General features: G+C 45.2%; 1 protein-coding gene across 3 annotated transcripts; it reads left to right on the forward strand.

The window, feature by feature from the left end:
• Window positions 1–8: 8 nt before the first annotated feature.
• Window positions 9–27,703, forward strand: LURAP1 (leucine rich adaptor protein 1; the record flags this gene model as incomplete). 3 transcript variants are annotated; one of them, XM_083742544.1, is made up of 2 exons in its annotated part: window positions 9–161; window positions 23,652–27,703. In XM_083742544.1, 2 exons carry the CDS (start codon window positions 9–11, stop codon window positions 24,351–24,353), a joined length of 855 nt encoding a protein of 284 aa, XP_083598670.1. In that variant the 3' UTR covers window positions 24,354–27,703. The 3 variants fall into 3 exon arrangements, with proteins under 3 accessions (XP_083598670.1, XP_083598671.1, XP_083598669.1); XM_083742545.1 differs by lacking the exon at window positions 9–161 and adding an exon at window positions 1,881–2,180; XM_083742543.1 differs by lacking the exon at window positions 9–161 and adding an exon at window positions 14,109–15,115.

Raw genomic sequence — 27,703 nt, forward strand, 5'->3', positions numbered from 1 at the left:
GGCTGTCGATGGGCGGAAGAAGGCGCAGCATGGCAGGGACGCAGCGGTGCCATTGGCCCCCTTGGCCGCCGATCCAAGCGCCGGCCCCTCCTCGAAGGAGCGCAACAGGCGAGGAGGACGAGGAGTCTTCTTTCCAAGCCGCAGGCTGCAGCCCCGAGCAGGTGAGGGCGGGCAGGCGCGCCAAGATCTGTTCCCCCAAAGGTTGGTTAAAAAAGAAAAACCTCGATCCGAAGCCAAGCTTCTTCTTCTGCAGCATCTTCGCCGGGACACGTGTACAAAGGGAGAGCGAGCGAGCTAGAGGGCGCGCGCACACACACGAGTAACAAGTTGCTACACTAAGGAGTTACCTAAAAGGCAGCACAAAAAAAATTCCTTCCAGTAGCACCTTAGAGACCAACTAAGTTAGTTCTTGGTATGAGCTTTCGTGTGCATGCACACTTCTTCAGATACCATCTGAAGAAGTGTGCATGCACACGAAAGCTCATACCAAGAACTAATTTAGTTGGTCTTTAAGGTACTACTGGAAGGAATTTTTTTTGTTTTGACTATGGCAGACCAACACGGCTACCTATCTGTAACTAAAAGGCAGCGACAGATTTCCTGGAGTCGACTTCTGCTGGGTGGGTGCAAATCTCGAGAAACACGACACGTTAGTTTCAGAGGCTGGTGCGCCTTCAAAACCGCGCACCATAGGATCGTTAGTCGCCCCCAGCTAGAAGGGGAGCCTCAATTGCGCTACATTTCTGGATGAATGTGGCGCGGGGGGGGGGGGGGGATAAAAGATGACGGTAGCCACAGCCTTTTCTGCTGGCCAGAAGGCTACCTACACCCTTAGAGCATTCTTCAAGAATGGGCAGACATGCGTAAGATGGCACTTTCAGGTTCTCTGTTCTCTCTCTCTCACACACACAAAAACCCATGACACACTAAACTATCAGGCGAGTGTTTAGTATGTCATAGATTTATCCAGTGCTTTAAGAATGCCCTCTTCCAAGAGCTCAAAGAGAGGAATAAGGTTGGAGAGGGATTAAAAGTATGAGTGCCCTTGCCTCAAGGGTAGAACTTTTAAAATAAGGTTACCAGATTTTTTTCAATGAATCTGGGGACACTTTTCAACTTCCTAATAAATAGATGGATTTTGTCAGGGAACTGATTTGTAAATCCGGGGACTGTCCCCAGGAAATGGGGGTGTCTGGTACCCTTATTTTAAAATGACATTAGGAAAGGAGATGTAAAGGAAAAAAAAATCCTACCCAATTTCCTCTCTCACACAGTGCTCCTCCTATTTCTTTTTTTTTTTCTTCATCTAGGCAACACAAAAGTCCCACCCAACTTAATCCAGGGATGTGGAACCCGTGGTCCTGTAACTGTTGTTAGGCTTCACCAGCCCCAGCCAGCATGGCCAATAAGCAGGGATAATGGGTTTTTTAGTCTAGCAATATTTAGAGCACCACAGGCTCCCTAGCCTTGTTCCATCAATGAGCAGTGATGGTTTAAACTTCTGCTCATTGGAGCCCTTTTCAGCTACAGGTGGTTCTCAGCACAGTCCTACAAGTACCTGCTGAGAAGCAAGCCCCACTGAGGCTTCTGGGGAAACGCAATATATAATTTCAGCTTTTAGAATTTCCTAAAATAAAATATTGAACTCAATAGTTATTAAGTCATTATCTTTGAAAGAAAAATGCTAACCCTGAGAATATGATAGTCGAACTGACATTTTTAGAGTGAAACAAATAACAGAAGAATTCCCATGTTGGAGCAGACAAAAAAACCACTACTGTCCAATCCTACGGAAGTTTACCTAGAGAAGTCCCATTAAGCAGGAGCTCCCATGCTGGGCTTTCCTTGCAGCCAACTGTGCACAACTAGTTGTTGGAGAAGGAAGAACCAGCATTGGAAGTAGGTTGAAAGCGCAGCCCTGCTCCATTCTCTGTGCAGCTATACACTGCACATAATGCATGCCTTGGGCTATAGGCTCTGTGCACCCAAGGCTACTGCAACTGGTGGAGGTGGGATGCAAGGAAAGCAGACACATTCCTCTTGCTTTCACATGTTGAGCCTATACGGATTCAGTCCTAATTTCAATTAGGGGGAGTTTGCATCATTACACCACTGGGTGGCGGCATAATAACATGAACAGAAGCAAAGCAGCCTTGTTCAAGGGAAAAAAATCTTCAAAGGTAAAGTTAAATAGTTTCATTAGTTTTTGTTTTGGTGTCTTACAGCTTATTTACAAATGTATGGAAATCGTTTCCACCTGATAGGTTTGAGTGTCTGTGTCTGTTCTCTGCTTCATCTAAGATATCAGAAAAAAAGTTTAATTGTCTCTTGACCAGCCAGCCAGATAAAACTTTTGCTTGTTTTTATATTTAAAAATTGTGAATCACTTTTTGGTGCCATAGCAGAAAGGTGGTACTGTATATGAGTGCATGAATGAAGCACAATGACTCTCTGGTGAATTACCCTCTGTAGTGCTTATCAATACATGAAAATGAATTTGATCTTAGGTATAGTTTATTGGTATGGCTAAACATTCAATCTGACCTTTACGTTAGTTCACAGAGAAGCTGCTTCATTATTTAGTTGTCTGTAACTAGAACACTGCCCATGTACGAGAGTCTCTCTTACAGAGTGTGGGGTCAGAATACTTCCTTCTGTTTCCAAGCAGTGTCAGAGAACAGGTAGGGTTCCTGAGCCCTTGAGAAGAGGGAAACGGTTAATACAAGGGTGGAGAAATTAAAAGTAGAGGCACCTTACCATCCTTTGCATCTGGCCAGGCTTGGCACAGGGTCATAGATGCATTCTTTTCCAGGGTGAGCACATGCCAAGGCAGACTGGGGCTCTAATATCTCCTCCTCCTCCTCCTCCTCCTCCTTCTTCTTTATACCCTGCCCATTTGGGGCAGGAGATGGAATTTTGCTTGGTGCAGCTGCTCCTGCTGAAATTGCTGCCTCCACACAATTTCTAAACGCAGGAGATCCTTGGCCTCCTTTGCACCTTATCACCTTCCTCTGTCCTTTCTGACCCCCCTCCTCTGTGCATGGGTGGGCTGGAGTCTGCTAGGCCCCCTGAAGCAGATTAACAATTTAATGGTTGGCTGGCTCCTCCAGGCATCGCCCTGTAGTGTCTGGCTGTATTAAGCAGGGTGATTTCCCAGAAGGGAAGCCAGATCGCTCTGCTAATTACTAGCCATTCAGACTGGTATTATTGACAAATAGAAACTCCAGGACAAAGAAGAGGCCACAGCTGTCAAAAAGTATGAACAGGTTCACCAGGTCAAGCACATCCTCCCATCCAACTCAGTATCCCATCTTGGTACTAGGTACCTAGACACTTCTTAAGATTAGTAACCACCCATTCCTCCGGGGAGGAAATTGCATGCTTGATGCTTCTACAGTAATATATGATGAAAAAGGAGTAGGATGCAATGTGGCTGAGGGTCCCTCCAGACTGGTGGGGGCTGCATTTCTTGGTTTGCTTTTTGTATATTCTGCAACATGTCATTGATACAATAATAGTGCATTAGTGGTAGACTTATAGTGGACTGTTCACACATCGTGCTGCTTTATTAGCTGCTTCTCCAACGTTATCACGGCATTGCAACAGAAGTGGGACACCTTGCAACATTTGTGCTATAAATGTTACAGGATCTGTTATAGGATTTCAGCAGGATGTTATGGGACATGCACTGGTTGGAAACAAAGCTATACGTCTGCCCCAGAACTCTTGCAAGCACAAACAGAATTAAAAGCAAGACAGTGTATAGCTGCCTCAATACAACTCATCATGAGTGCACAGTATAAAGGATGTCTGAAGGGGTCCTAAGTAGCTGCTCATGCGATTCCAGTGCTATATCTCTCCTTTATGGGAACAGTTATATTGAAGAATGAAGGATCTCCATCTAGTTGGTCTATATTCTAAACTGAATCAATTTCCCTGCAAGGGCAACATTGATCATTCCCCAAAGGGGCCCCCAGTGTTGGAGGGTCGTGTCACTAGAACAATCACAAAGAATCCAAAATGGTGCAAAACAATGCTTATTGGGAACACCCACTTTCTCCAGTGCATGCAGGCTCTTTTGCTGTGCCTGGAGTGAGACCAGCCCAGGCTTTGAAGTCTGCGCTACACAAGCTGCCCTGAAATAACACCTGTCATGGCACCAGCATTTTGAAAGTGCCCACCATACTGTACAAACAAACAAATGAGAATGCCAAGACTTTGAATGCCCTTAGAGGCATTCCGGCAGAATATTAGGAGGTGACTTGGGTCTTGAGACAACAGTCTGCCCATCTGTGATTCTCAGCAATGGCATTCAGAGGAAAACTGCTTTGCTTTCTTCCAAAGAGAGAAATAACAAACTTAAAGTGCAATCCATCTATCATCTATCTATCTACTTACATGATACTACCCTTCATTGAAAGATCTCAAGGCGGTTCAGAAGATTACACACACACACACACACAGAGAGAGAGAGAGAGAGAGAGAGAGTGTGCTGTTTTTCCAGAAAAAGATGCCAGATACAATTGGAGCCTTCAAAGGTGCTGGGATGTTTACATGATAGAAGGCGATCCATGGCTGCTTAGATGTCTTCCCACAGAAGCTTCCGGAGGCGGCGCGAAACAGCAATGGCGGTCCTCTTCGCGCTGTGAAGAGGGGCTCCGCGAAAAAGGGTCGTCCGCTACGGCAAAGCGGAGACCCATCAAGAAAAACCGCAGGCAGAGCGAGCCTGCGGCCGTGGGACTCGGCGGGCGCCTTGAGCCCCCCCAGAAGCGGAGAAGGAGCCTCGTAAGAGGCTCCGGAACGTGAAAGGGGGAGCGGCGCTGTGAGTTCATCGCTCTTTTCGTGGATGCAAAGCCGCGCTGCTGCTGCTGATGAGCGCCGACCTTTCTTCCTGAAAACATCGAAATTGGAGCAACATACCCGTGAGTAAAGGGTTTAAATCTTTAACCAAATTGGAGAAATTCGGCTGAAAACGGGAGGCGAGTAACAGGAAGTCCGCCTCCCGACTCTGCTAATTAGATCAAAGCAAGGGCTCTGAAGCGAGCTGAAGTGTTTAAAAGGGACTGTAAAAGTGGAGGAAAGAGTGCATTGATAGACTGTGTATCTTTGAGGAGAAAAGGGAAAGATTTGTGAAATTTATGGACTTTCGCTTTCTGGAACTGTCCCCCTATTTTTGAGCCAAACGGAATTAAAAGGGGTAACCCTGTCATCGGGCTGCCAGTGTATAGAAGAGAACTGTCAAACTGCTGTCAAACTGACGACATTGTAGCAGAGACTTAAACTGTTGCATGGACTGAGATATTAACGTTTAACATTGTTGCTGAGACCTCCTTTGACACCTTGTGGCTGGAGTTTAAGAAACTGGAAGCTTTGGAAACCTTCCTTTTGTGCATTGGAATTACAAAAATTTAACATGGGGAATATAGGAACTTCAATGGCAGAAAATAGTTCCTTCCTTTTTTGAAATTTTGAAATACTCCCCCTAGAGGATTGTGGAAGTATAGTGGCCTGGGAATTGAACTTTATTGAAATTCTTTGTGGTTTAATTGTTTATACTTTGGACTTGTCTTTCTCATGGGACAAAAGATCATTTGACCTTGAACAGAGGCAGGTGTGGAATGAGCGGCTCAGGGAGAACAAGAGCAGCTAAAGCCAAAGATAAAGAAAAAGAGAAAAAATCTGGGCAACTTATGCAAACAACTTTAACTCATCATCGCAGATCATCCGTCCCAACTGTGCTGACAGCACAGGAGGTGGAATTTGTACAGCCTGCTACAGAAGATATGGCAACTGGAGGATCTGAAACAGTTTTGAAACAAATTTTGGAACAACTGGCAGTTTTAAATCAAAAAGTGGATAATCAAACATCAAAAATTGACCAAGCTACATCCTCTATTGGCAGATTAACTGAACAGGTTTCGCAGCACACCCAGGCGATTGAAAAACTGCAAGGAGCTACGGCGGAAAACTACAAATTAGCTGTGGAAGCCAACCAAAAAGCAGAACAGGTGAATATAAAGGTTGATGAAATTAAAGTGGAAGTAAGGCCTCTGAAAAGACAGGTAGGGGAACAACAAGCCTACCTGTCATTGGTTGAATTGAAAAGTAAAGAAAACAATCTCAGGATAAGGGCTATCCCGGAACTGGAGAAAGACAACCTAGAGGGATTTCTGACACTTTTGTTCTCCAAATTCTGGGGAATTGAGGAAGAAAAGGACTTTAAAATTGTGACAGCCTTTAGACTGGGAAAATCTGTAAAGAAAGACAAGTCCAGAGACTGCTTAGTTATTCTGAGATCAAGAGAAGAGAGGGATAAGATATTAGGCCTACATTTCAAGAAATCTTTGGAGATAGAAGGCAAAAAGGCTGAAATTTACAGAGATATACCCAAATATCTCTTGGAACTTAGGACTACCTATATAGACTTGACCAAATTGTTGAGACACAACGGAATTCCTTATAGGTGGGAGTTTCCACAAGGACTTTCATTTACTTACAAAGGAAGGAAAATAAAAATTAAATCACCTGAAGACCAGCAGAAGTTCCTATACGACCACGAGGAGGACCTGCAAAAAGGAGCTGCAGCTTCTTGGCCTCCACCACCACCGGGACCACCTTCAAGAGTCATACCACCTGGATCTGGACCAGCACTACCTCCTCCGGGATCGGAGGGAAACTTAGACACCCCATTGTAGGACCTGTCAATTGAATCAGGATGTCTCTGCAGCTTCTCAGTTGGAACATAAATGGCGGAAATTCCCCGGAAAAAAGAAGAACAGTTTTTCACATTTTGAAAAAGGAACAATTGGACGTTATCTGCCTACAAGAAACACATGTGACAAGGCTCCACAGAAAAGTGCTAATTAATAAAAGACTAGGCCAAGAATTTATTTCTTCGGATAAAGTTAAGAAAAGAGGAGTGGTGATATATGCAAAGGAGAGCCTGTCACCGAAATTCTTATTTAAAGATGAACATGGCCGAATTTTGGCGATTGAAATACAGACACAAGGAGAAAAATTTTTGATATTAGGAATATATGCTCCAAATGAGGGAAAATCGGAATTTTTCAGGAAGCTGCATGAGACTATGCTGGATTACTTGGACTAAAATAACATCATTATGTTGGGTGATATGAATGGGGTTGTGTCTGTAAACATGGATAAGTCACAAAGTGCCAACATATCGAAAGATGGCAGACTACCCAAAACCTTTTTTGAAATGACTGACAATATGGACTTAATCGACATATGGAGGGTTAAGAACCCTCTAGGGAAAGAAGGAACTTTCTTTTCTGAAGCTCATCTGACATGGACACGAATCGACCAAATATGGACAACTAGAGGACTGGCACCTAAGACTAGAAAAGTGGAAATCTGCCCAAAAACCTGCTCCGACCATAATGCTTTGAAAGTGGAATTGAGACTAAATACAACCGGATCCTTTAGATGGAAAATGAATGACACTATATTAAGAGATCAGGAGATTGTTAAGAAGGCCCAAAAAACTTTAAAGGACTATTTTGAGATAAATTTGAATACCATCGTGGAAAAAAGAATAATCTGGGACGCAAGCAAGGCAGTCATGAGAGGGTTTCTAATACAACAAAACACGATTAAGAAAAGGCTCTGGAATGAAAAGAAGGAGAAGATATTGGAGAAAATAAGAGAAGGAGAGAAAAAATTAAGATCTAGGCCTAAGTCGAAGGATGTGCTAAGAGAAGTGAAATTTTTCCAGGCGCAATATTCAAAATTGATAAATCAAGAGGTGGAATGGAAAATTAAACAAATGAAACAAAGATCCTTTGAATCAGCGAATAAGTGTGGGAAACTGCTAGCCTGGCAGTTGAAAAAGAGACAAAAGCTTAATACAGTTACAAATCTAGAGATTGAAGGGAGAATGGTTCAGAAACCTGAGGAAATCAGAAAGTGCTTCCAGAGATATTTCAAAGAACTCTACTCACAAGGGCCGCAAAAAGCTTCCGAGGTGGATCAATTTCTTAAAACTAATGGATTACAAAAAATACCCCAGGAAATGAGAACAAACCTGAATTGCAACATCACACAGCAAGAAATTGAAAGTGCCATTCAGAATCTTCAATTGGGCAAGTCTCCAGGCCCTGATGGTCTAACCTCCAAATATTATAAAGTTTTAAAGGATTATTTGATACAACCCTTGATGGAGGTTTGTAACCAGATTATGGAGGGAAGGAAGGCACCGGAAACGTGGAAAGAAGCTTTCATCACATTGATACCTAAACTAGAAACTGAAAAGACTCAGCTTAAGAATTACCGCCCCATCTCACTCCTAAATGTGGATTACAAAATTTTTGCAGATATTCTGGCAAGTAGATTTAAAAAAGTATTAAATGAAGTGATCCATAAGGACCAGGCTGGCTTTCTCCCTGGTAGGCATTTGTTTGACAACACAAGAAACATTATTGATATTTTGGAACTTCTACAAACAAATCTTAACACAAGAGCGGTCTTAATTTTTATTGATGCAGAGAAGGCCTTTGATAATATTTCTTGGATGTTCATGAAGAAAAATTTGGAAGGGATGGGAGTGGGGCGGGGGTTTGAAAATGGTATAGAAGCAATCTATTCAGAACAAAAAGCTAAATTGATAGTAAACAATGTGGTGACAGAGGAGTTTAAAATTGAAAAAGGGACACGCCAGGGGTGCCCCCTATCCCCCCTATTGTTCATTTCAGTTCTGGAGGTGTTGCTAAACATGATTAGAAAGGACCGGTTGGTCCAAGGAATTGAGGTCGGAGTGAAACAATATAAATTGAAAGCATTTGCAGATGACTTGGTATTAACATTACAGGAACCAGTCTCCAGCACTAAAAGAGTGTTAGAATTAATTTCTGACTTTGGTCGGGTGGCGGGGTTTAAGTTAAATAAGCAAAAAACCAAAGTTTTAGCAAAAAATTTGACAGTCACAGAAACAGATGAGTTCTCTAAAGAAACGGAGCTGAATGTGGTTAAAAAAGTAAAATACCTAGGGGTGTATCTGACCTCTAAAAATTTGAATTTGTTTAAAGATAACTACGAGAAATGTTGGTCAGAAATCAAAAGAGATTTGGAAACATGGTCAAGATTGAAACTTTCCTTGTTAGGCCGAATAGCTGCTGTAAAGATGAATGTATTGCCGAAAATGTTATTTTTGTTTCAGGCCCTACAGATCGTGGACAAGGTGGAATGTTTTGGAAAGTGGCAGAAGGATATTTCTAAGTTTGTTTGGCAGGGCAAAAAGCCCCGAATAAAGTTTAAAATATTAACTGATGCGAAAGAAAGAGGGGGATTTGCCCTGCCAGACTTGAGGTTATATAGTGGTGCCCCGCAAGACGAACGCCTCGCAAGACGAAAAACCCGCTAGACGAAAGGGTTTTTCTGTTTTGGAGGCACTTCGCAAAACGAATTTCCCTATGGGGTTGCTTCACAAGACGAAAAAATCTTGCCCCCCGGCGGGTTTTTTTTTCTTTTTTCGCCCTTTTCCTAAGCCGCTAAGCCGCTTATCAGCTGTTCTGCTGATAAGCCGCTTAACAGCTGATCGCTGGAAGCCGCTTGACAGCTCTAGCACTAATCCGCTAAGTTGTCAATGGGCTTGCTTCGCAAGACGAAAAAACCGCTAGACGAAGAGAATCGCGGAACGGATTAATTTCGTCTAGCGAGGCACCACTGTATTATGAATCTGCAGCCTTCTGCTGGTTGAAAGATTGGATTTTACTGGAGAACACTGATGTCCTAGATCTGGAAGGGTTTGACAATGCGTTTGGGTGGCATGCATATTTGTGGTATGACAAGGTTAAAGTGCACAAATTGTTTAAAAATCATATTGTCAGAAGAGCAATTTTGATGGTCTGGACAAAATATAAAGACTTATTGGAGAGTAAGACTCCGAGGTGGCTCTCACCGGTGGAGGCCAAGGCACGTAAGAGACTTAACATGGAGGCCCATTGGCCTAAATATTGGGAAATAATTGAAAAAATTGGAGACAATTGGAGGTTGCTGAGCTTGGAAAAACTGAAAACCAAGGTGCGAGATTGGCTGCACTATGCGCAAATTCAGGAGGTCTTTAAAATAGATAAAAAGGTTGGATTCCAGGTGGAAAAATCGAAACTAGAGACTGAATTGTTAGAGCCAAAAAATAAATTACTTTCGAGAATGTATAACTTGCTGCTTAAGTGGAATACACAGGATGAGACAGTCAAATCCGCCATGATAAAATGGGCGCAGGATGTGGGGCACAACATTATGTTTGTAGACTGGGAAAGGTTATGGAACACCGGTTTGAAATTTACGGCATGCACTGCCTTGAAGGAAAATATTATGAAAATGGTATACCGGTGGTACATGACCCCAGTCAAACTAGCTAAGATATACCATCTGTCTGACAACAAATGTTGGAAATGTAGAGAGGCGGAAGGGACATTCTTTCATCTCTGGTGGACCTGCCCGAAAGTGAAGGCCTTCTGGGAAATGATCCATAATGAACTAAAAAAGGTACTGAGATTTACCTTACCTAAGAAACCAGAGGCCTTCCTTCTGGGCATGGTGGACCAGAGAGTGCTTAAGAAGGACAGAACTTTTTTCATGTATGCTACCACAGCAGCAAGGATCCTGATTGCAAAATATTGGAAGACACAAGATTTACCCACGCTGGAGGAATGGCAATCGCAGTTGATGGACTATATGGAATTGGCTGAAATGACTGGCAGAATCCGAGACTTGGGAGAAGAAACAATTGAGGAGGACTGGAAAAAGTTTAAGGATTATTTGAAAAAACACTATAAGCTGTATGAATGTTAAAAAAAAAAATGCACCTTTTAGGAAACTCTAGCTTCAGCAAATGTAAGTTAATGAAATGAAAATTAAGACACAAGAATTTAGAGGTAAAATAATGAAACAACTTTATTGTGTTTAATACAAAGCGTACAAGAATTGGGTTACAGTAAAATTGAAATCAGGGAACATGATAAAATGGAAGATACAATAAGTTTTGAAATAAGTTAACAAACTGCTGATGTTTTATATGACAGAGAATGCAGGGTTTGGAGGATGTGGGGAAGTCCTTTAGATTTGATGAAAAAAGAACATGGAAATTTGTTATTCTTCTATTCTATTCTCTTATATCTATCCTTTATTCTTTTTTCTGTATTTCTTAAAATCAATAAAAAATATTATTAAAAAAAAGATGTCTTCCCACAGAAATTGCATCAATGAGATATTGCAACCATGTGCTAGCACTGCAGTGCCTTGCCATGTGCCAGCTGGTTTCATCAGAGCATGAAGCCACAGAGTGCAGCGAGCAGAAAGCGATCCATTATGGGAAAGCTGCCAATTTAATGCTTTATATTCTTCCTGTGTTGGGAGGCACAGAATTATGCAAAAGTAAGAACGCCTCCTTCCCCTACTCTCCACTTGATGGCTCAATCTTGTTATTTAACTTGTCAAAGGAGTTGGCTTAGGGATGATGAAAGGGGATAGCTGATTTGGTTCATTGATCTGAAATCCCCTGCTGGTCTAGATTCTAAACTGAATCAATTTCCCTGCAAGGGCAACGTTGATCATTCCCCAAAGGGGCCCCCAATTTGGAGGGTCGTGTCACTAGAACAATCACAAAGAATCCAAAATGATGCAAAACAATGCTTATTGGGAAATATTCCAACAAGTTTCAAAGAAACCTCTCGTTGTCCAAATAACCACCTTTATTCTATGTACGTACAAGGGGCAAATGTACACCAGTGGCTTTAAACACTATGCTTCCCTAATCATGAATAAAGCAGGGGTGAAATGCAATTTAATGCTCAAAAAGATGTGAGTCAGGGGAGTGTAACACTTCCCCAGCCACTGTTCCCCCTGCCAGTCACTTTTCTCCTATTTAGGTTGACTTCTACAGTGGTATGCAAGTCCAGGTGGAAGAAAACTTTCCTTAGGGGCACAGACTGCAGGGGCAGAGCAGGGTGGGGCAGGGAGAGGAAAGCAGTGGAGATGTCATCCACCTTGCCTCTGCACCCCTCCGATTTCACCTCCATCTCCTTTACTGCACACCTGACTGGGGCAGGCCCTGCATTTAATGAGATGAAGCTGCTGTCATCATCACATGCAGTTTGGCCCCATGCAGATTCCATAAGATTCATTAGAGCAGGAGTGGGGTACATTCAGCAGCTGAATGTGGCCCTCCATGCCTCTCTTTGGCCATTGAGAGGCCACTTTGCTGCACTTGAGTGCTTCTGCCAGGGCGCAATATGTCCTTGAGTGGTGACGATGCCTCTGCGTTGCTAGGATGGAGGATAGGTAGGTACTTGTGAATAGGTGTGTGTACAGAAACCTATAACTTGTGTGCAGCCTACTGTACGAAGGGAAAAGGCATACTTGTTGCTTTGCCTACTTTTGCCTCTAGCTCCACCCACCACATGAATGTGGCCCTCAGAAGGTTGCCAAAGAGGAAATGTGGCCCTTGAGTCCACGGCTCCCTTGACCAACTACATTCTTTCTGCAGCACCCCTGTGGGGCTCAGGAGCCCAGTTATGCCACCCCTTGCCTGCAGAGCCGGCAGCCTCTCAAGCCTTTTTCGAACATCCTCCCTTGTGGAGTGTTCCCTCAGCCTCCACTATCCTTGGGGTTCCTCTGGGCAGCTGCTGCTTCCACTCCTGGTCTCTGAGCTTCCTGCCTTGCCCCAAAGAGAGGTGCCTCCTCACACTGCCCCACAGAGGCCTGGGAAGAGGATGCCCCCAGCCTTAGTGGCTCAACAGACACTGGCCAAAGGTGAACTTGAGGCTGGCACCTTACCTTGGGAGGCAGCAGTGGCTGCTGCTGGGCCTGTACGTGGCAGAAAGGCTCCCCTTCAGCACCTGACACTCAGCTCCCAGGCAGGCATTGCACACAGCAGGCACAAGAAAGGCCATCGCAGCACCTGCCTGCCCAGCCTCCCACTTGTCCGTTCATTCCCAACTGCAAGGGTTGGTGGACTGGCTGGCTGGGCTCCTTCGTCCACTTGCTTGCTTACTCCGAGGCCACCTCAGCTCCTGGCAACCAGCACCCCCTGGCCAGCCCCAGAGGCATCATTTGCCAAAGGAGCTTGTGGCCAGGGCTGCTGCAGCAAACAGCCTTGCATGCAGAGGCAGAGACACGAGAAGGCATCCAAGGAGGGAGAGAAGGAAAGAAAGAGGGAAGGAGGTCGGTGTTGCCTGCGGCACCCCTGACCATTATTCAAGGCACCCCAGGGTGCCACAGCACATTGGTTGAAAACCATTGGAGTAAGCCCGGATTTATTATTAATGTCTCCAGCTGTCATGGAGAAAAGTAATATCACAAAGAGACCGCCAGCCTCGTCCCTTCAGGTCTCTCTCTTGCATATAAATCAGTGAGGCAGAATCTGGTGGTGAGCTTTGGATTGAGAATGACTAAGGCCCTCAGGACCATAGAATGGTCAGTGGGGTTCTGCCTCCTTGCAGCAACTGAGGGTGGTGATAGTCATGCCAACAGAGAAGTGCAGTCCAGGCAGGGGCTTCTGTCTCCTGGGGTTGCCCTAATTAATAGAACACAGCAGAGAATGGTGTGGACAAAAGGAGAAGCTGGCTCTGCTTGTCATTGGCTCCAGTTCCACCAGTCATTTGCTCTAGCTCCCCCTGCTGTTGGCCTCCCTGTCTTTTGCCCTACGGGCACCAGGCTCCACTGCCTCCCAATCAGCGCTCTTCTGTTTGCGCAAAGGATAGGATGGAAAGTGCACAACGCAACTCCCTGATAGAAACTGCTGTCTGTCTGCAGCCACGGTCTCTGTCCAAACCATAGTAGATAGGTTTTGTGGACGACATCTTGGACATAGCCCGACCAGCGCATGATGCAACAGCAACTTTGAGGACCCTAAGCAGGCTTGGTCAATGCTTGGCAGGGAGATCAAGCCACCTTGCCTTCAACTTTGGAAGAAAGTCAGGATATCAATGTAATAATAAAAGAAAGAAAGACCAGAGTGGGGGACGAGCGCGCAAGGGAGATGCACGTAAAAGCGAGGAGGCTAAACGAGATGTTCAGCTTTTAAACCGTTCTGCCTACCGGTGTCATTTATTAGTATGGCTCCCCACGCGGGGAAATAAGGCAGCAGCGTCATGATGCGCTTATCCGAGGTGCATTACGGTAGCCGGGCTTGTAGCAGTTTGTTTCTCTGCATTGTGCTTTCCTATCCCTGCTCGGGCAGGTGGGAGAGGCTGAAGCAGCAGCAGCAGCAGCAGCAGCAGGAGCCGCGTGGGACGTCACTGGGTGACCTGCCTTTGCCGGACGGCCCCGCGCGGGAGGAGACTCTCTAAAGGGACGAGAGATCTCTTTTGTCCTTCGGGGCTGCCTGGGGAAAAGACAGCTTCGTAGCTCCGGCGGCAGCCCTTTCCCCGCTCTCCCGCTGCTGCTGCGTGGGGCGGCAACTTTTGCAGGGAGCCCCCTGTCAACTCCTGCCAGAAGTGGGTGTCCGCCTCTCCCGAAGGTCCTGGAAGGAGAAAGCAAGGGCGGCCGCTGCCCTCCGCCTCTCCTGGAGAAGGCGGGAGCGAAGCAAAGGGGGTTTCATAACTGGCCAAATCCCAGATGGGGAGCAGTGATAAAAGAGAGATCGCAAAGTGGGGAGAGTTGGGAGCCGAGAGGTTTGCAGAGTGAGGCCAACCCCGGATCCTTGGGCGGGAGGCTTTGCCGCCTGCTGAGCCACCCCAGCCCCGCCCCAGATCTTTGGGGTGCGCTGGGGTGCAGGCCGAGGCGCTGGCTGCCAATTTCTTGATTAAGCAGCGAGGCGCGTTGCTTCTTGCGAGCGCGTGTAGAGCCCGCCCGCTTTGACTTTGGGAAGGAGTTGGGGAGGGGGGTCCTTGGCTTCCTACTGCTCCAGGCAGGACCCCTTTCCCAATCTGAAGGCGGCTCCACTCTCCTGGGCATGGAGGTTCCGGGGAGCTGCGCCGAGCTCCCGTTGCCCCACGACCTGAAGGATCTGGAGAGCAAAGTAGGGCAGAAGGCCCCCGACGGGCTGCTCCGCTGGCTCAGGGAGGATCCCGCCGCTCATCTGCTCCGGAGCAGCCCCAGCCGGGGTCTGCGCCACGGCCTGGGAGAGAAAATCAAGGCACTGAAGCTGGAGCTGGTGAGTTCTGCTGCCCCCATTTTTTGGGTTACCTGTGGGGTGACAGGGGAAAAGCACGACTCGAAACTCCCTCTCTTTTCTTTTTATCGATGGATCTAGAAGCAGGCCCTCCCTGCTCCCGTGGAACAGGGTAACGATTCATTCCCATCCTAACAGCTCAGTGGTATATAAAAAAAGCCTTCCCATGAACTCAGACCATTGGTCCTTCCAGCCCTGCATGCCTGCTCTGATTGGCAGAGGTCTCCTCCCAGCTCTGGCAGAGATCCTGGGACCTTCTAAACGCATGCTGTACCCACTGGGCTACATGGCCTTTTGGGGGGTGGGTGGACAGTGCCTCCCTATCCTCACTGCTAGGATTTGCCACCATCCACTTCTTCTTACAGTCCTCCTTTCCTGTCCGAGAGAAGTGCTGGGCAGCTCTGTCCAAGTTCTGCCTCTGCTGTGTGGGATTGAGAATCTGCGTTTTTTAAACCCAAATGTTTGGAGACAATAAGTGTGCATCATTTCTTTGCTGGGGAGGGAGGTCCATTTATCCAGAGGCTCTGCTACTTTACATTTACATCACATTAATTAAAGCTAACTGCACCCCAACCATTTATACGTGCATCTTTTCAGTCCAATTCATGTATCTGAGTATTAGAATAATAGGAAGGTGCCTCAGAGGTCAACCAGCTCAACCCCCTACTGATGCAGGAACTCCAGTATTGCAGCATCTGTGATAAGTGGCTGCTTCCACTTGAACCTCAGGTCATAACAAACCAGTTCTAATGCACACAAACCATGTTTTGCCTGTCGTAAGTGAGTCTGCTGGAACGGCGCTTCCAGCAATAATCAACCAGTCTTTCCCTTTCTATGTTTTTCCTGCTATCTCCTGCCATGAGAGAGTGGCTGTGGGATTGTGGCCCTCCAGATGTTGTTGGTCTACAACTCCTATAATCCCCAACCACTGGCCATGCTGGTTGGGAGCGATGGGGTTTGAGCAAGAACTGGAATGCTTCCATGCATTTCAGATGCTGGAGGCAGGAAGGCATTTCAAGTCCCAAATCCCTCGTTTCACAGACCAGCTGAGGGTCTTGGGACCCATGGAGTCAGTTCAGCCAGTGTTTCAGTGGAAATTTGATTTCAGTGGAAATCTGGACTGATTAAGCACATAATCTTTCTATAATGTCTGTCTTTGAGATATTGGCTAGAATGGGATATTTGATGATGGACTGATGCTGAAGAGCTAAGGATACATAGAGTAAGTAAAGCACCATTCGATGCAGTGGGACATACTCCCAAGTAAGCATGCGTAGGATTGCAGTTTGCACTATATACATATACAGTGTTACCTTGGGTTAAGTACTTAATTCGTTCCGGAGGTCCGTACTTAACCTGAAACTGTTCTTGACCTGAAGCACCACTTTAGCTAATGGGGCCGCCTCCTGCCACCGCGCCGCCGGAGCACGATTTCTGTTCTTATCCTGAAGCAAAGTTCTTAACCTGAAGCACTATTTCTGGGTTAGCAGAGTCTGTAACCTGAAGCATATGTAATCTGAAGCGTATGTAACCCGAGGTACCACAGTACACATATACAGACACATGCTATATAAATATAATGTGTGTGTAGAGGCTGGCAAAGTGTTGTTGCTAAGATTGTGAACTATGAACAAAGCAGCTCATGGCTCAAATCTCATCTCAGTCATGGGCTTACTAAGGTCACTCAGTCTTAGCTTCAGCCTCTCTTCTGCAATAGGGGATCCTAACAGTGGCCTACCTTACAGGAATGTTTTAAGAATTGCTAAAAAATAATGACTATGAAATGCTTCAAACACTTTAAATGCACAGTACAAATGCTAAATGTTGTCTGTAAACTTTTGATGCAATCCAATATACATGCCTACTGTAAGGTTACCAGATTTATTTTTTTTAATGAATCCGGGGACACTTTTCAACTTCAATGGATTTTTTTATGAGGACTGATTTGTAAATCCAGGGACTGTCCCTGGGAAATGGGGATGTCTGGTAACCTTAGCCTACTGAGAAGTAAGTCTCATTGTCTTCAATGGGGCTTACTTCCAGGTGAGTTCAAATACAACTGAACCCAAACCACTGCCAGGAGCCTTTTCCAACTTGCCTGTTAATGTGACAAAAATGCAATAAATGGCAGGAATATCAATCTAATCCATAGATATTGCTGATGAAATTATTCTGAGCCTTTTATTATCTTCCACTTAGATCTTGGCATGCAAGTGATCCTTCCCCAGACATCAGCATGAAAAAAGAGAACAATAAGAAATGTGGTTTATTGTTAGATTGCTTCCTCAGGGAGAAAATAGTACACAAGGGTACAGCCTCTTGTCCTCCACAGATTGGTTGGCTCTTTGCCTAAGGGATACATCTGCTCCACAGCATGAGAAAGATGCTCTTGAGGTCTCTGAACTGGTAGAAATACTGCGGGGAGGAGGCTGAAGGCGGCATTCAGCTTCATTTATCATCCATTTAGTTTCAAATGCTGAGGTTTTTTTATTTGCAAGGATGCTGAGAAATGGGGGAAGAAAACAGTTGGGATACATTAGCTCAGAGCTAATGCTAACTTTGGAGACTGATTTCCAAATATGGCGAGTCCCACTGCCTTGGGCACACCCTTCCATATGAATGCAAATAAAATAAAATATCAGTGTAGCCTGCCTGTATCCATTTGCACATACCTAGATGTTTCTTAGTGGAATGAGCAGTGGGTCTGGCAAGCTACTTGCCCCAAAGGGCAATTACTAACCCCAGGAACGCGATAGAGTAGCTAGCTGTAATTGCAGTAGTGAATTCTGCAAAGATTTGTGAATGGCCCAGTTTCACTATCCTCTAACTGAGATGGAGCTAGAGAATGACAGTAACCTGTGGCCACTTAGTGAGCTATAGCTGAGATATAATTTACCCTGGGAACTTCGTGCCTCATCAAAACTCCTGCTCTTTGCCCTTAAGTTAGACCAGTTGCTGGATTGGATCAAGTCTTTTTGAAACAAGTGGGGTATTTTCTATTTAGACTGAAGTCAGGGGTTTGTCGCACATATGTTGATGAGGCTAAATTTTTCATCCATTCATTCATTTTATTAAATTTGTATACTGCCCTTCATCGACAGATCTCAGGGCGTGTCAAAACACAAAATTACAACATGAAAAGCACAAAATACATAATAAGCAGGAACCAAAGCAAACCAATAATCTCCCCTCCTTCAACACATTTAAAAGGGCATTGGATGCTAATCAGCCAAAGGTCTGTTTAAGAGGAATACTTTTTTTGTCTAGTGCCTAAAGGTGTATAATGAATGCTCCTGCCAAACCTTCCTGGGGAAAGCATTCCACAAACAGGGAGCCCCTGCAGAAAAGGCCTGTTCTCATGTTGCCATCCTCCAGATCTCACGTAGAGGAGACACACGAAACAGAGCCTCAGATGATGATCGCAGGGTCTGGTCAGTTCATATGGGCAGAGGCAGTTCTTGTGGTCCTGAGCCATTTAAAGCTTTACAGGTCAAAACCAACACTTTGAATTGGGCTCATAAACTAATTGGCAGCCAGTGCAGCTGGATTCTAATTGTACCTTGCGCAACTGATTTCTTAATTTGGTTACAATTCTAAAAGACAGAGGGACCTGATTTTACTAGCGGCAAGCACAAAGAGGAAGTTTGTGTGTGTTCTTAATCCCTGGGAAAGTTGGGATTTGGATCAAACCAGAAAATGTGCTGCTTGATCCCCATTAATCACTAATTAATATTAATACCAAGTGCCTTTGGGGCAAACACTGTGCCACTGCAGCAGCACTTGAGAGATATCAAGCAGGGAGGAATGAAATCCCAGTATCTTTTTTTAAAAAAAACACCCAGCCAATTCTTTGTATTACTCAACATTATTTGCAAAACATGGCCCATTTTGCTAAAGCTTTCCTTAGCATCTTGCTTTTGAACAGATAAGCAGGCAGATATGGTACTTGTCAGTGTAAGAGAGCAGGGGAACTTAGCATGCCCATAAATATGACAGCTGAGAGGCCTTGGCGCACAGAACTCAGAATCACCAGGTTGTCTCAATTTCCAATTTCTGTATCCTTTCTTTATTTCTCAGGCTAAGGTTAAGTGTAAACAGTTACACTGCATTGCTTTATATACTTATATATATGGTACCTTTTGGGTATTCAATGTACTTAGAGCAGGGATGGGGAACCTGGGTCCTCCACAAGTGGCTGGACTCCAACTGCCATCAGCCGTAGCTGTAGTCCAGCAATATTTGGAAGGCCACAGTTTTCGCTCCCCGCCTTACAGGAATGTTGTACAGTGTGTCCTACATTGAAATGTGAGGTTCAAAACCAACTTGTAAATTTATGGTTGTGCAGAGATTTGAATCACACACCCTACAGGCAGGAATTGGAAATGACTGGTGGGTGTTTGAGTGGAATAATAATAATAATAATAATAATAATAATAATAATAATAATAATATACTGGTGGAGGAGGGTTAGCCTCTTCCTTTTTACTGTTGCCCTGGATTAATAGGTGGGGGGATAGACAGGTGCTTGTTTTTAGGACAAAAAACAATATGTCCTACATAACATGTCTCCTGCCAACCTAGCAGTTCGAAAGCATGTCAAAGTGCAAGTAGATAAATAGGTACTGCTCCGGCGGGAACGTAAACAGCATTTCCGTGTGCTGCTCTGGTTTTGCCAGAAACGGCTTAGTCATGCTGGCCACATGACCCGGAAAAACTGTCTGCGGACAAACGTCGGCTCCCTCAGCCACTAAAGCAAGATGAGTGCCGCAACCCCAGAGTCATTCATGACTGGACTTGACTGTCAGGAGTCCTTTACCTTTACATAACATGTGGTTCTGCATGTTTGGTGCCAGTGTGGTGTAGTGATTAGAGTGCAGGACCTGTGAGACCAGGGTTCAAATCCCCACTCAGCCTAAATTGTGTGTGTGTGTGTGTGTGTGTGTGTGTGTGTAAGAGAGAAAGTGGCAGAAGGGAATCATGTGTGAAGAACATGTTTCCACATGAGACTCCTTATCTGTCTTTGGATATGTGGGTGGAAGCTTGCTCAGGGCAATGGTATCCCCACCCATGTTGTGCTTGCCATGCAAATATGTTACACAGATGTACCCAAATGTGGATTAATGCAGTTCTTAGAGAGGGGGTGGGAGTTTGTCATATCTACATGATTGGTACAAGAAGCTGCAGGTCCCAATGGTTTTAGCAATTTCAAGGAGACACTTTGCGCTCAGCTGCTGGTTGTTAAAACTTGCTTTTCGTACAGCCCTGGCTCTACCACTATCAGATAACTTAACTGCAGTCTTTCAGCCCAGACCTTACTCTGTTTATTCAAAAGTAAGTCACTTAAGAGAAAGGTATTTAGAATACTGGCCTTGGTGCCCTGAATCCTGTACTTGCTGTAGTGCCTAGTGTCCTTAATCAGGCAATGTCTCATTGTACTCCGAAGGCACGTGAGGCCACCTCCCTGCTGAAATGAATCAGGTCTGGGTCTGGTCTGTGTCTAGATGGGTGACTAGCTGGGAATCGCATGCCTGCCTGCTTGGGTTCTAGATGAAAGTTAGGTGTGTTATGAATGTAAACAAATAAGTTTAAGAAACATGCTGTGAGCTTATACCTCGACTGATCATTCACTTGGCAGTCATTAAGAGGCGGGTTTTTTTCAGTAATATACCACTGAAATAAATTGTGGCCTTAAACACCCTACACTAAAATATAAACAAGTGTTTTTTTGTTTTGTGAATTGGTTTGACACAGTCCTGGAAAGGGACTTCAAAGAACTCAAATGTTGCACAGTTAAGACCCTGATGGCCCATGCAGTGGAACATCCTATACATTTCTGCCAGCATCAAACTGGGCGTGTTTACATAATTATTGGCCCACAAAGGAATTTGTCTTCCTTCTTAGTTTGTGGTGGTTTTCTGTCCCTTGTTAATCAAGCAAATTGAATTCTTACATATTTTACCACCCCTGGGCATAGAAGATATGCCATGGAGATATGTTGCTAGCTCCTAGCACATTAGGGTAGCCATTGTGGTGCCCTCCAGATCATAGTGGACTCCAGTTCCCATCATCCCTGACCCTGACTGTTGTCCATCCAGGCTGGGACTTCTGGGAAGTGTAGCCCAAGAACAACTGAAGGGCACCAGGTTGACAAAGGCTGCCCCATGGGAACGTCAGCACAGAAGTTTTTATAAGGTCCAGTGGGACATATCCAGAGTATCCCTGTAGGATATTTAGTAGGATATTTAGACTGTTCCCCTAACAATCTGCACCACGTCAGAGCCATTTTTATTTAAGTGTGCAGCAATGGAAGCAGAGACTCTGGAAAACAATTCAGAAGCCTATGCTCACTGCCTGCATCCATCCAATTTCAGACTGAACACATTCATTCCGCCCACTGGGAATTGCCACTACAGAGCAGTCACATCTCTTTAAAGAACAGCTGCTGTTCTGTTTATTTACCTTTATTCAAAAATAGAACTATACATTTGTGCAATAGGATCCATGTCCTGCAGACCTGCCATTTGTTCTCTGGTCTTTTCCTGGTTTTTAAAAAGCACTTCCTGGACAAGTCACAGTTCCTCCATCTGTTCATTCAGACTTCCCATTTGCAAGACCAGCTGCAATGGAAGTGCAAACCTGCTGGTATGTAAATATTATTTTGCCACCTCAAGCCCATGTAAAATGGCTTGAAACCTGTGAGCCAAAACTAGTTATGGGGTATTATCAGAGGAAAAGTGGACATGATTAACGCTTCGCCATTCCCTGTTAAGTGCCCAAGTGAGTGCCCTGGCCAACTACCGGTAACTCTGCTTTCCAAAAAAGGAGGATTTATTCCCTGTCTGAGCTCATGAGCAGAAACTGTGAGAATATATCTACATCTACTCAAGTCATCTGTACCTGAAACAGATCTGGTCTAGTACTAATCATTCTCCACTGAATACATTGGAATCTGGCACTCTAATAGTCATCGTCAGTACTGATTTTTGGTATCAATTAGTTAGTTAAAGTTCTTTTTCTTTTAGAAGAAGAAAAGGAGGGTTTCAATGTTTATACATACATTTCAGAGCAGCTCTTCATGCTGGAGTTGCTGCAGGAAACACAAGTATCACACTGGTGCTTCTTGCAGTAACTATGTACATTTCAAATGCTATGCACCCTGACTGGATTAGACGTCTGTACACAAAGTTGCAGGTCAACATTATACCTGCACTTTTGACATCCGCTGTGGGAAGCACTAGTGTAATACTGGTGTTGCCTGCAGAAATCATAATGTGTCACGCCGCCCTTAGTTGATGGCTTTCATGCTTTCTGTGGGTTGGTCTTCATTGGCCTTTGGTGGTGCACTTGGTCTCTAGGTGAAGACAGGCCTGCTGTTTGTTTTCCCATTTCACTATGTGCTGTTGGAACTGTTTCTCCTCTGTCCATGGTGCTCACATGCCTCATCAGCTAGTTCAATGGCATCTTGTCCAGCTGGAATCATTTACCAATACCACTGCCTTTGAATCTAGCCTAATAAACCAAATCTTCTCTAAACAAATCATTTGCTAGCTTTTCAAGATCCTTGCCTCTCTTCTGAGTTTTGTGACAGCATCGTGGAGTTTTGTGCTGGCTGCATTCAAGAGCAATGCTGCGTACAACTGGGAGAACTTTGACGGAACTCAGCTTCTCCTTGTGAAACCTGGGGACTGATTCATAAACTGTGTTTTTTAAATCAAAGAATGCTGGATTATGCTTTTTCTTAGGAGCTGTTTGCCACTGGCTTATATACGAAGGCCTCTGATCTTCACCATGCCACTGCATTGGGAGGGGGAAAGGTTTGAGGGAGCTTGTGGAAATGAGGTAGCTACAGGAAAAAATGGTTTCTATGGAAAAACTCAACCACAAAACCTGGAAAGATGTAATGGCTGTTTTTTTGTTTTTGTTTTTTAAGGGGGGGATTCTAGGTAGCTTAAGTGAAATTTATTTCTGGCCCAACAGGTTTTTTTTTTTGGGGGGGGGGAATTGTCTTCCTGAGGGGCAGTAAATTCTCATGCAATACATGGGGCATTCTGGTGAGACCTCTGTTGTCACTGCATTTCATTTCAGCCACCTGGTGTTTTTTCTCATTTTCATTGTTCCCTGCCACATGGAACACATGAGAAGCTCCTGGCCCAAATGAGAGAAGTCCAGTGCCAAGAACCACCCCTTGCCAGTTGGCATTGTTACTGTATTTATTTATATTTGCATCGTCAGACTTTGGTGGTTCTTCATGGAAGCAGGGCCCTTGCACTGAGTGGCCAAGGGGAAGGGCCATAGCATGCAGAATGCCACAATTTCAGTTCCCAGCATCTCCACTTAGGATCATGCTAGGAGAAACCACTTCCTGAATCTCACCACCAGTCAGTGCAGACAAGACTGAACTAGATTCCCATGTGCTATACATATATGAAGTATCTCCAGTTCACCTTCCAGAAGGTCCTCCATTCCATATCTCCTGCAGCTTATAGTTTCATACTGCATTTTCTTTCCTATCCCACAGGCCTACCTGAGAGCAATAGACATCAAGATCCTACAGCAGCTAGTAGCAGTGCACGAGGGCATAGAGGCGGTGAAGTGGCTCCTGGAGGAGAAAGGGACGCTGACCAGCCGCTGCAGCAGCCTCACCAGCAGCCAGTACAGCCTGGTGGAGAGTCAGGAGACATCCCGGCGGGGCAGCTGGAGCAGCCTTCAAGACCCCAATGACAAGTTGGACAGCATCTCCATTGGCAGCTATTTGGACACACTTGCTGATGATATGGACGAGTATGGGCAAAGCTCTTCCATGGAACCCATAATGTCCTCCACCCCGGGCAGGCCACTGGCCAGAGCCGAGCTGGAAAGATCAAAGACTGACCTAGATAGGGCTTTTCCTGCCAAGGGTGAGAAAGAGCTGGAGAAAAGCAAAATGTGCCTCGAGAGGGTCCCCGTTAAAAGCCAGTGTTCAAGTGAGCCAAACAAAGCTGCTGGGCAGTCACCACCAATGGCCAATGGGATATTGGGCAGAAATGTCCCAGGGCTGGAGCAAAGCACTGAGGTTAAGTTACCCTTGGCAGCTGCCGAGCAGTTGAGCAGCCCAGCAGCAAAGGCCTTGAGGAGCAGCAAAGTTGACTTGGAGAACTGCAAGTTGAATAGCAGGAGGCACTTGGAGTATGATGCCCATTGGCAGTGGGTTCAGTCTCAAGATGATGTGACGTTCTTGTAGCATCCCAGGCTTGCTGCCTGGGCTAGCAGGTTATGGGCACAGGGCCTCATGCAGCTACAGTAGTTTGCACTTTGGATTGGACCATCTGTTTTCCTTGCCAAAATGGTTGCTTCTGTCTACTGCATTTGCTGGTGGACACAACCTAGAGTTGCATGGTTCTCCCTTGTCATTAACTGCCTCTAAGAAGAGCTCTTGTGTCAAGCGATACCTGTTGGAGGGGTTCTTGGCCTTCCATCACAGCATCCTTCAATCTTGTGCAATAATGTTTCTAATCTCTGAGAGAGATGCTGCATTGTCATGTGTGACACATCACTGCTTCCACACATCCATGAGGTTTGGAGAAACATCTTCATCTTAAGAGCAACGAGGCGCATATACCTTGATGCAACCCACGTGGCTTTCCTTGGGAGAACTCTGCCCCCTATTCTTCCTGTTCATGTTAATGGAGAGTTGCTTGTGGGTTTCAGAAGGGAAGCAGAGTCACGCCTTTGACACCACTTCCCCATCTCATCTGTTTCGTTGTTATGCACTTTGATGGGGAGATTATCCCTCCTTTGCTCAATAGTTCAGCAAAGTCCCAGGTTTAAGAAAGGAATGGAGGAAACACATTCCAGTTTGTTTGCAGCACTCACCATGATGAGCATTCCTCTCTGTTCGTCGCTGCCTCCACCTGAGCTGGAGCAGAGGAAAATTGGGGGGGGGGTAGTAACCATTCCTACTGTCCTAGTGTGTATCAAAGGCACTTTGAGAAGGGCTAGAGCAGGAATGGGGATACTCAGATCCAGGGGACAAGCACAGCCCTCCAGACTTCTCTGTCTGGCCTGTAGGGATCCCCTACAGACTGCTTTCCCCCAGCTATACTCCTCTGTGGCCACAGCCCTCACCAGTCCTACTTTGCATCCTCCTTGGGTCCTTTTGTCTGGAATGTGTTCTTGAACTCTGAAAACGCTTCTTGGTTGCTTGGATGGAGGATAAGGGTGTGTGCATGTGTGCCTACTCTGTACAATGGTAACATTTACATTTATTGCTCTGCCCACTTCTACCCCTGGCTCTTCCCTCCACTGAGATGTGGCCCCCAGAAGTTTGTCTAGAAGTGCCTCTGTTGCACTGAAGGTGTTCCAAGTGTAGCATGTCTCTGGGCATTATTTCCCCGTCCCCAGTTCCACGCTTTTAGGGAGCCCAAGTACCTTGGAGGTGCACAAACAAGCCCCAGATCTCTTTCCAAGCTTAAAGGGAGGCAGGAATCATGCTTGGAGACAGGACACTCCCTCTCTCTGGTGTTCACACATTTTACAAGCCCAGTCTTCATCAGCCTGGTACCATTCAGATGTTTCTGAACTATAGCACCCATCATCCCTGACCCTTGCTACATGCTGGCTTGAGCAAACAGGGTTGTTGTTGAGGAAACATTTGAAGGGCACCAGATTGGGGAAAGTTGATCAATGAAAATGCTGGGGAGAAGAACTGAGGGTGTGCTCAAATGTTCGGGAGCCAGCATATTTTCAGCTCCGCAGAGGGACACAGACACAGACAGATATGCTTTTGTCACTATCTTCAGGGTGATAGGCAGGGACCTGGGTTTTCCTCAACCCTATGTTCTTTGTTTCTGGTGTGGATTCAAAGAAGTTGACTAGCTTTTCTTCCATGCAATTTACCCTGTATTAAGAGGGAGAGGGAATTACCTGATTTTGTGGGGATGTCATAAAGCCAACTTTTGACTCCTGCTAAAGCAAAAATCTATTCCTCCTCTTTTTAAAGAAGGGGAATAAAGGAGTAGGCTGAAGTAGTTTCGGCTTTGTTTAAATTAATGGTCCCTTTAACCCACGTTGGCTAAGACTGAAACAGAACCAATTTTGGACTCTCTCTGATGCAAATCCTGCAGTCTCTTCCCTGTAAGGTTTGACAATTCATTTGCTATTCCCTCCCCCTCACTGCACCATGCCCCACATTGCTGCAATTTTTGACCTGCCAGCATTGTAGACAATGTCAAATTCATAAAAGCAGGGTGGACAGGTGCTGACAGTAACACCAGATATCTGTCAGCCTTACATAATTTTGCAGTGCTTCTGTTGAGCCACTGTGCACTTTCATCCTGCAAGTTTCAAAACCATTTTTCACAGCACAGCATGTTACATTCTGAATCCTTACGGTATTTTCTTTGAAATCCTTTTAAACATGGTTTTGTATTTGAGGAGCATCCATCTTCTCCCTAGATTTTCTTTCAGAACCTTGCATGCCAAAATGACACCGGCCAATCTGGTCTTACCATCTTTTCTGTGAAGGCTCACTTAAATTTTCCGTGTCTGTTATGCTCATCATTCTTAAAGGCGCCAGTTTCTCAGCTGCAATACAACATTCAGCACTCAGTTATGCATGCCGTGTGATGAAGGTAGATGTGTCCAGCCATATGACAGAGTTCACTGTGCATTTGAATTCTGGTTTTGAAGTCACAACGGTCCTCTCCTGAAGGTTTCAACATAATTCTAAGGAGGAAAACACACACACACACACACACACACACACAACACCACAAAGTGTTGCATCAATAACCTTAAGGACTTGTTCTTTTCTCAGGCCACTAGGAAGACACACAAATTTCTCATGTAATGTTGAATTGCAAAGGGTGAAATTACACAGAACTCTTAATTGTGTAACAGCAACTGTCACATTTTTTTTTAAAAAAAGATTTGACTTTGAATGATGGGGAGGGGGACTTTAATCCTTTCCTCCTATGTTATCACCCTGATACTATTCCTTCCCAAAGTGCTACTTTTGGGGATGGGGAGCAAAATTTAGAGAGGAAGGCATTTTTCATTCAAACTGTGACACGGGGTTAGTCCCTTCCCCACATGCTTGAATCCCGATCCTGATTGCACCACCATGTGTGTGTGTGCAATTTGAACAGCATGTTTAAAGACAAACTACATGCATTTTAAGAACAAGACACATTTATTTCAATCATGCAATTGATGATGGCCAATTTAATTTGACCCCCGATGCCTCTCTCCCCCCCCCCATCCTCTTCTGAGCTGCTGTGGGTTGGTACAAACAAAGTGGTCTTAAAAACCTGAAGAATCCAAACTCAGAAATGAGAGCAGCAGCAGCAGTGGCTGCCCTCTGTGAAGAGACCTATATTGCTTCATCTGTCAGTTATATCCTCCCTTAAAGCTTCTCGTATGCATGTCAGTATACCAACACCTTGGCTTGAAAGGACAAAAAGCCAGCTTTCAGCAGTAGCGTGGGTCAGTGAATGACGTGAAGATTATGAATAGATTCCACAAGCAATGTTGTCTAATGCCTCTGCCCATGTTTCCAACCCCAAGAACAATAAAATCCTTTATGCTTCTTTC

The sequence above is a fragment of the Podarcis gaigeae genome (assembly GCF_964106915.1).
Source record: "Podarcis gaigeae genome assembly, chromosome: 6".
NCBI lineage: Eukaryota > Metazoa > Chordata > Lepidosauria > Squamata > Lacertidae > Podarcis > Podarcis gaigeae.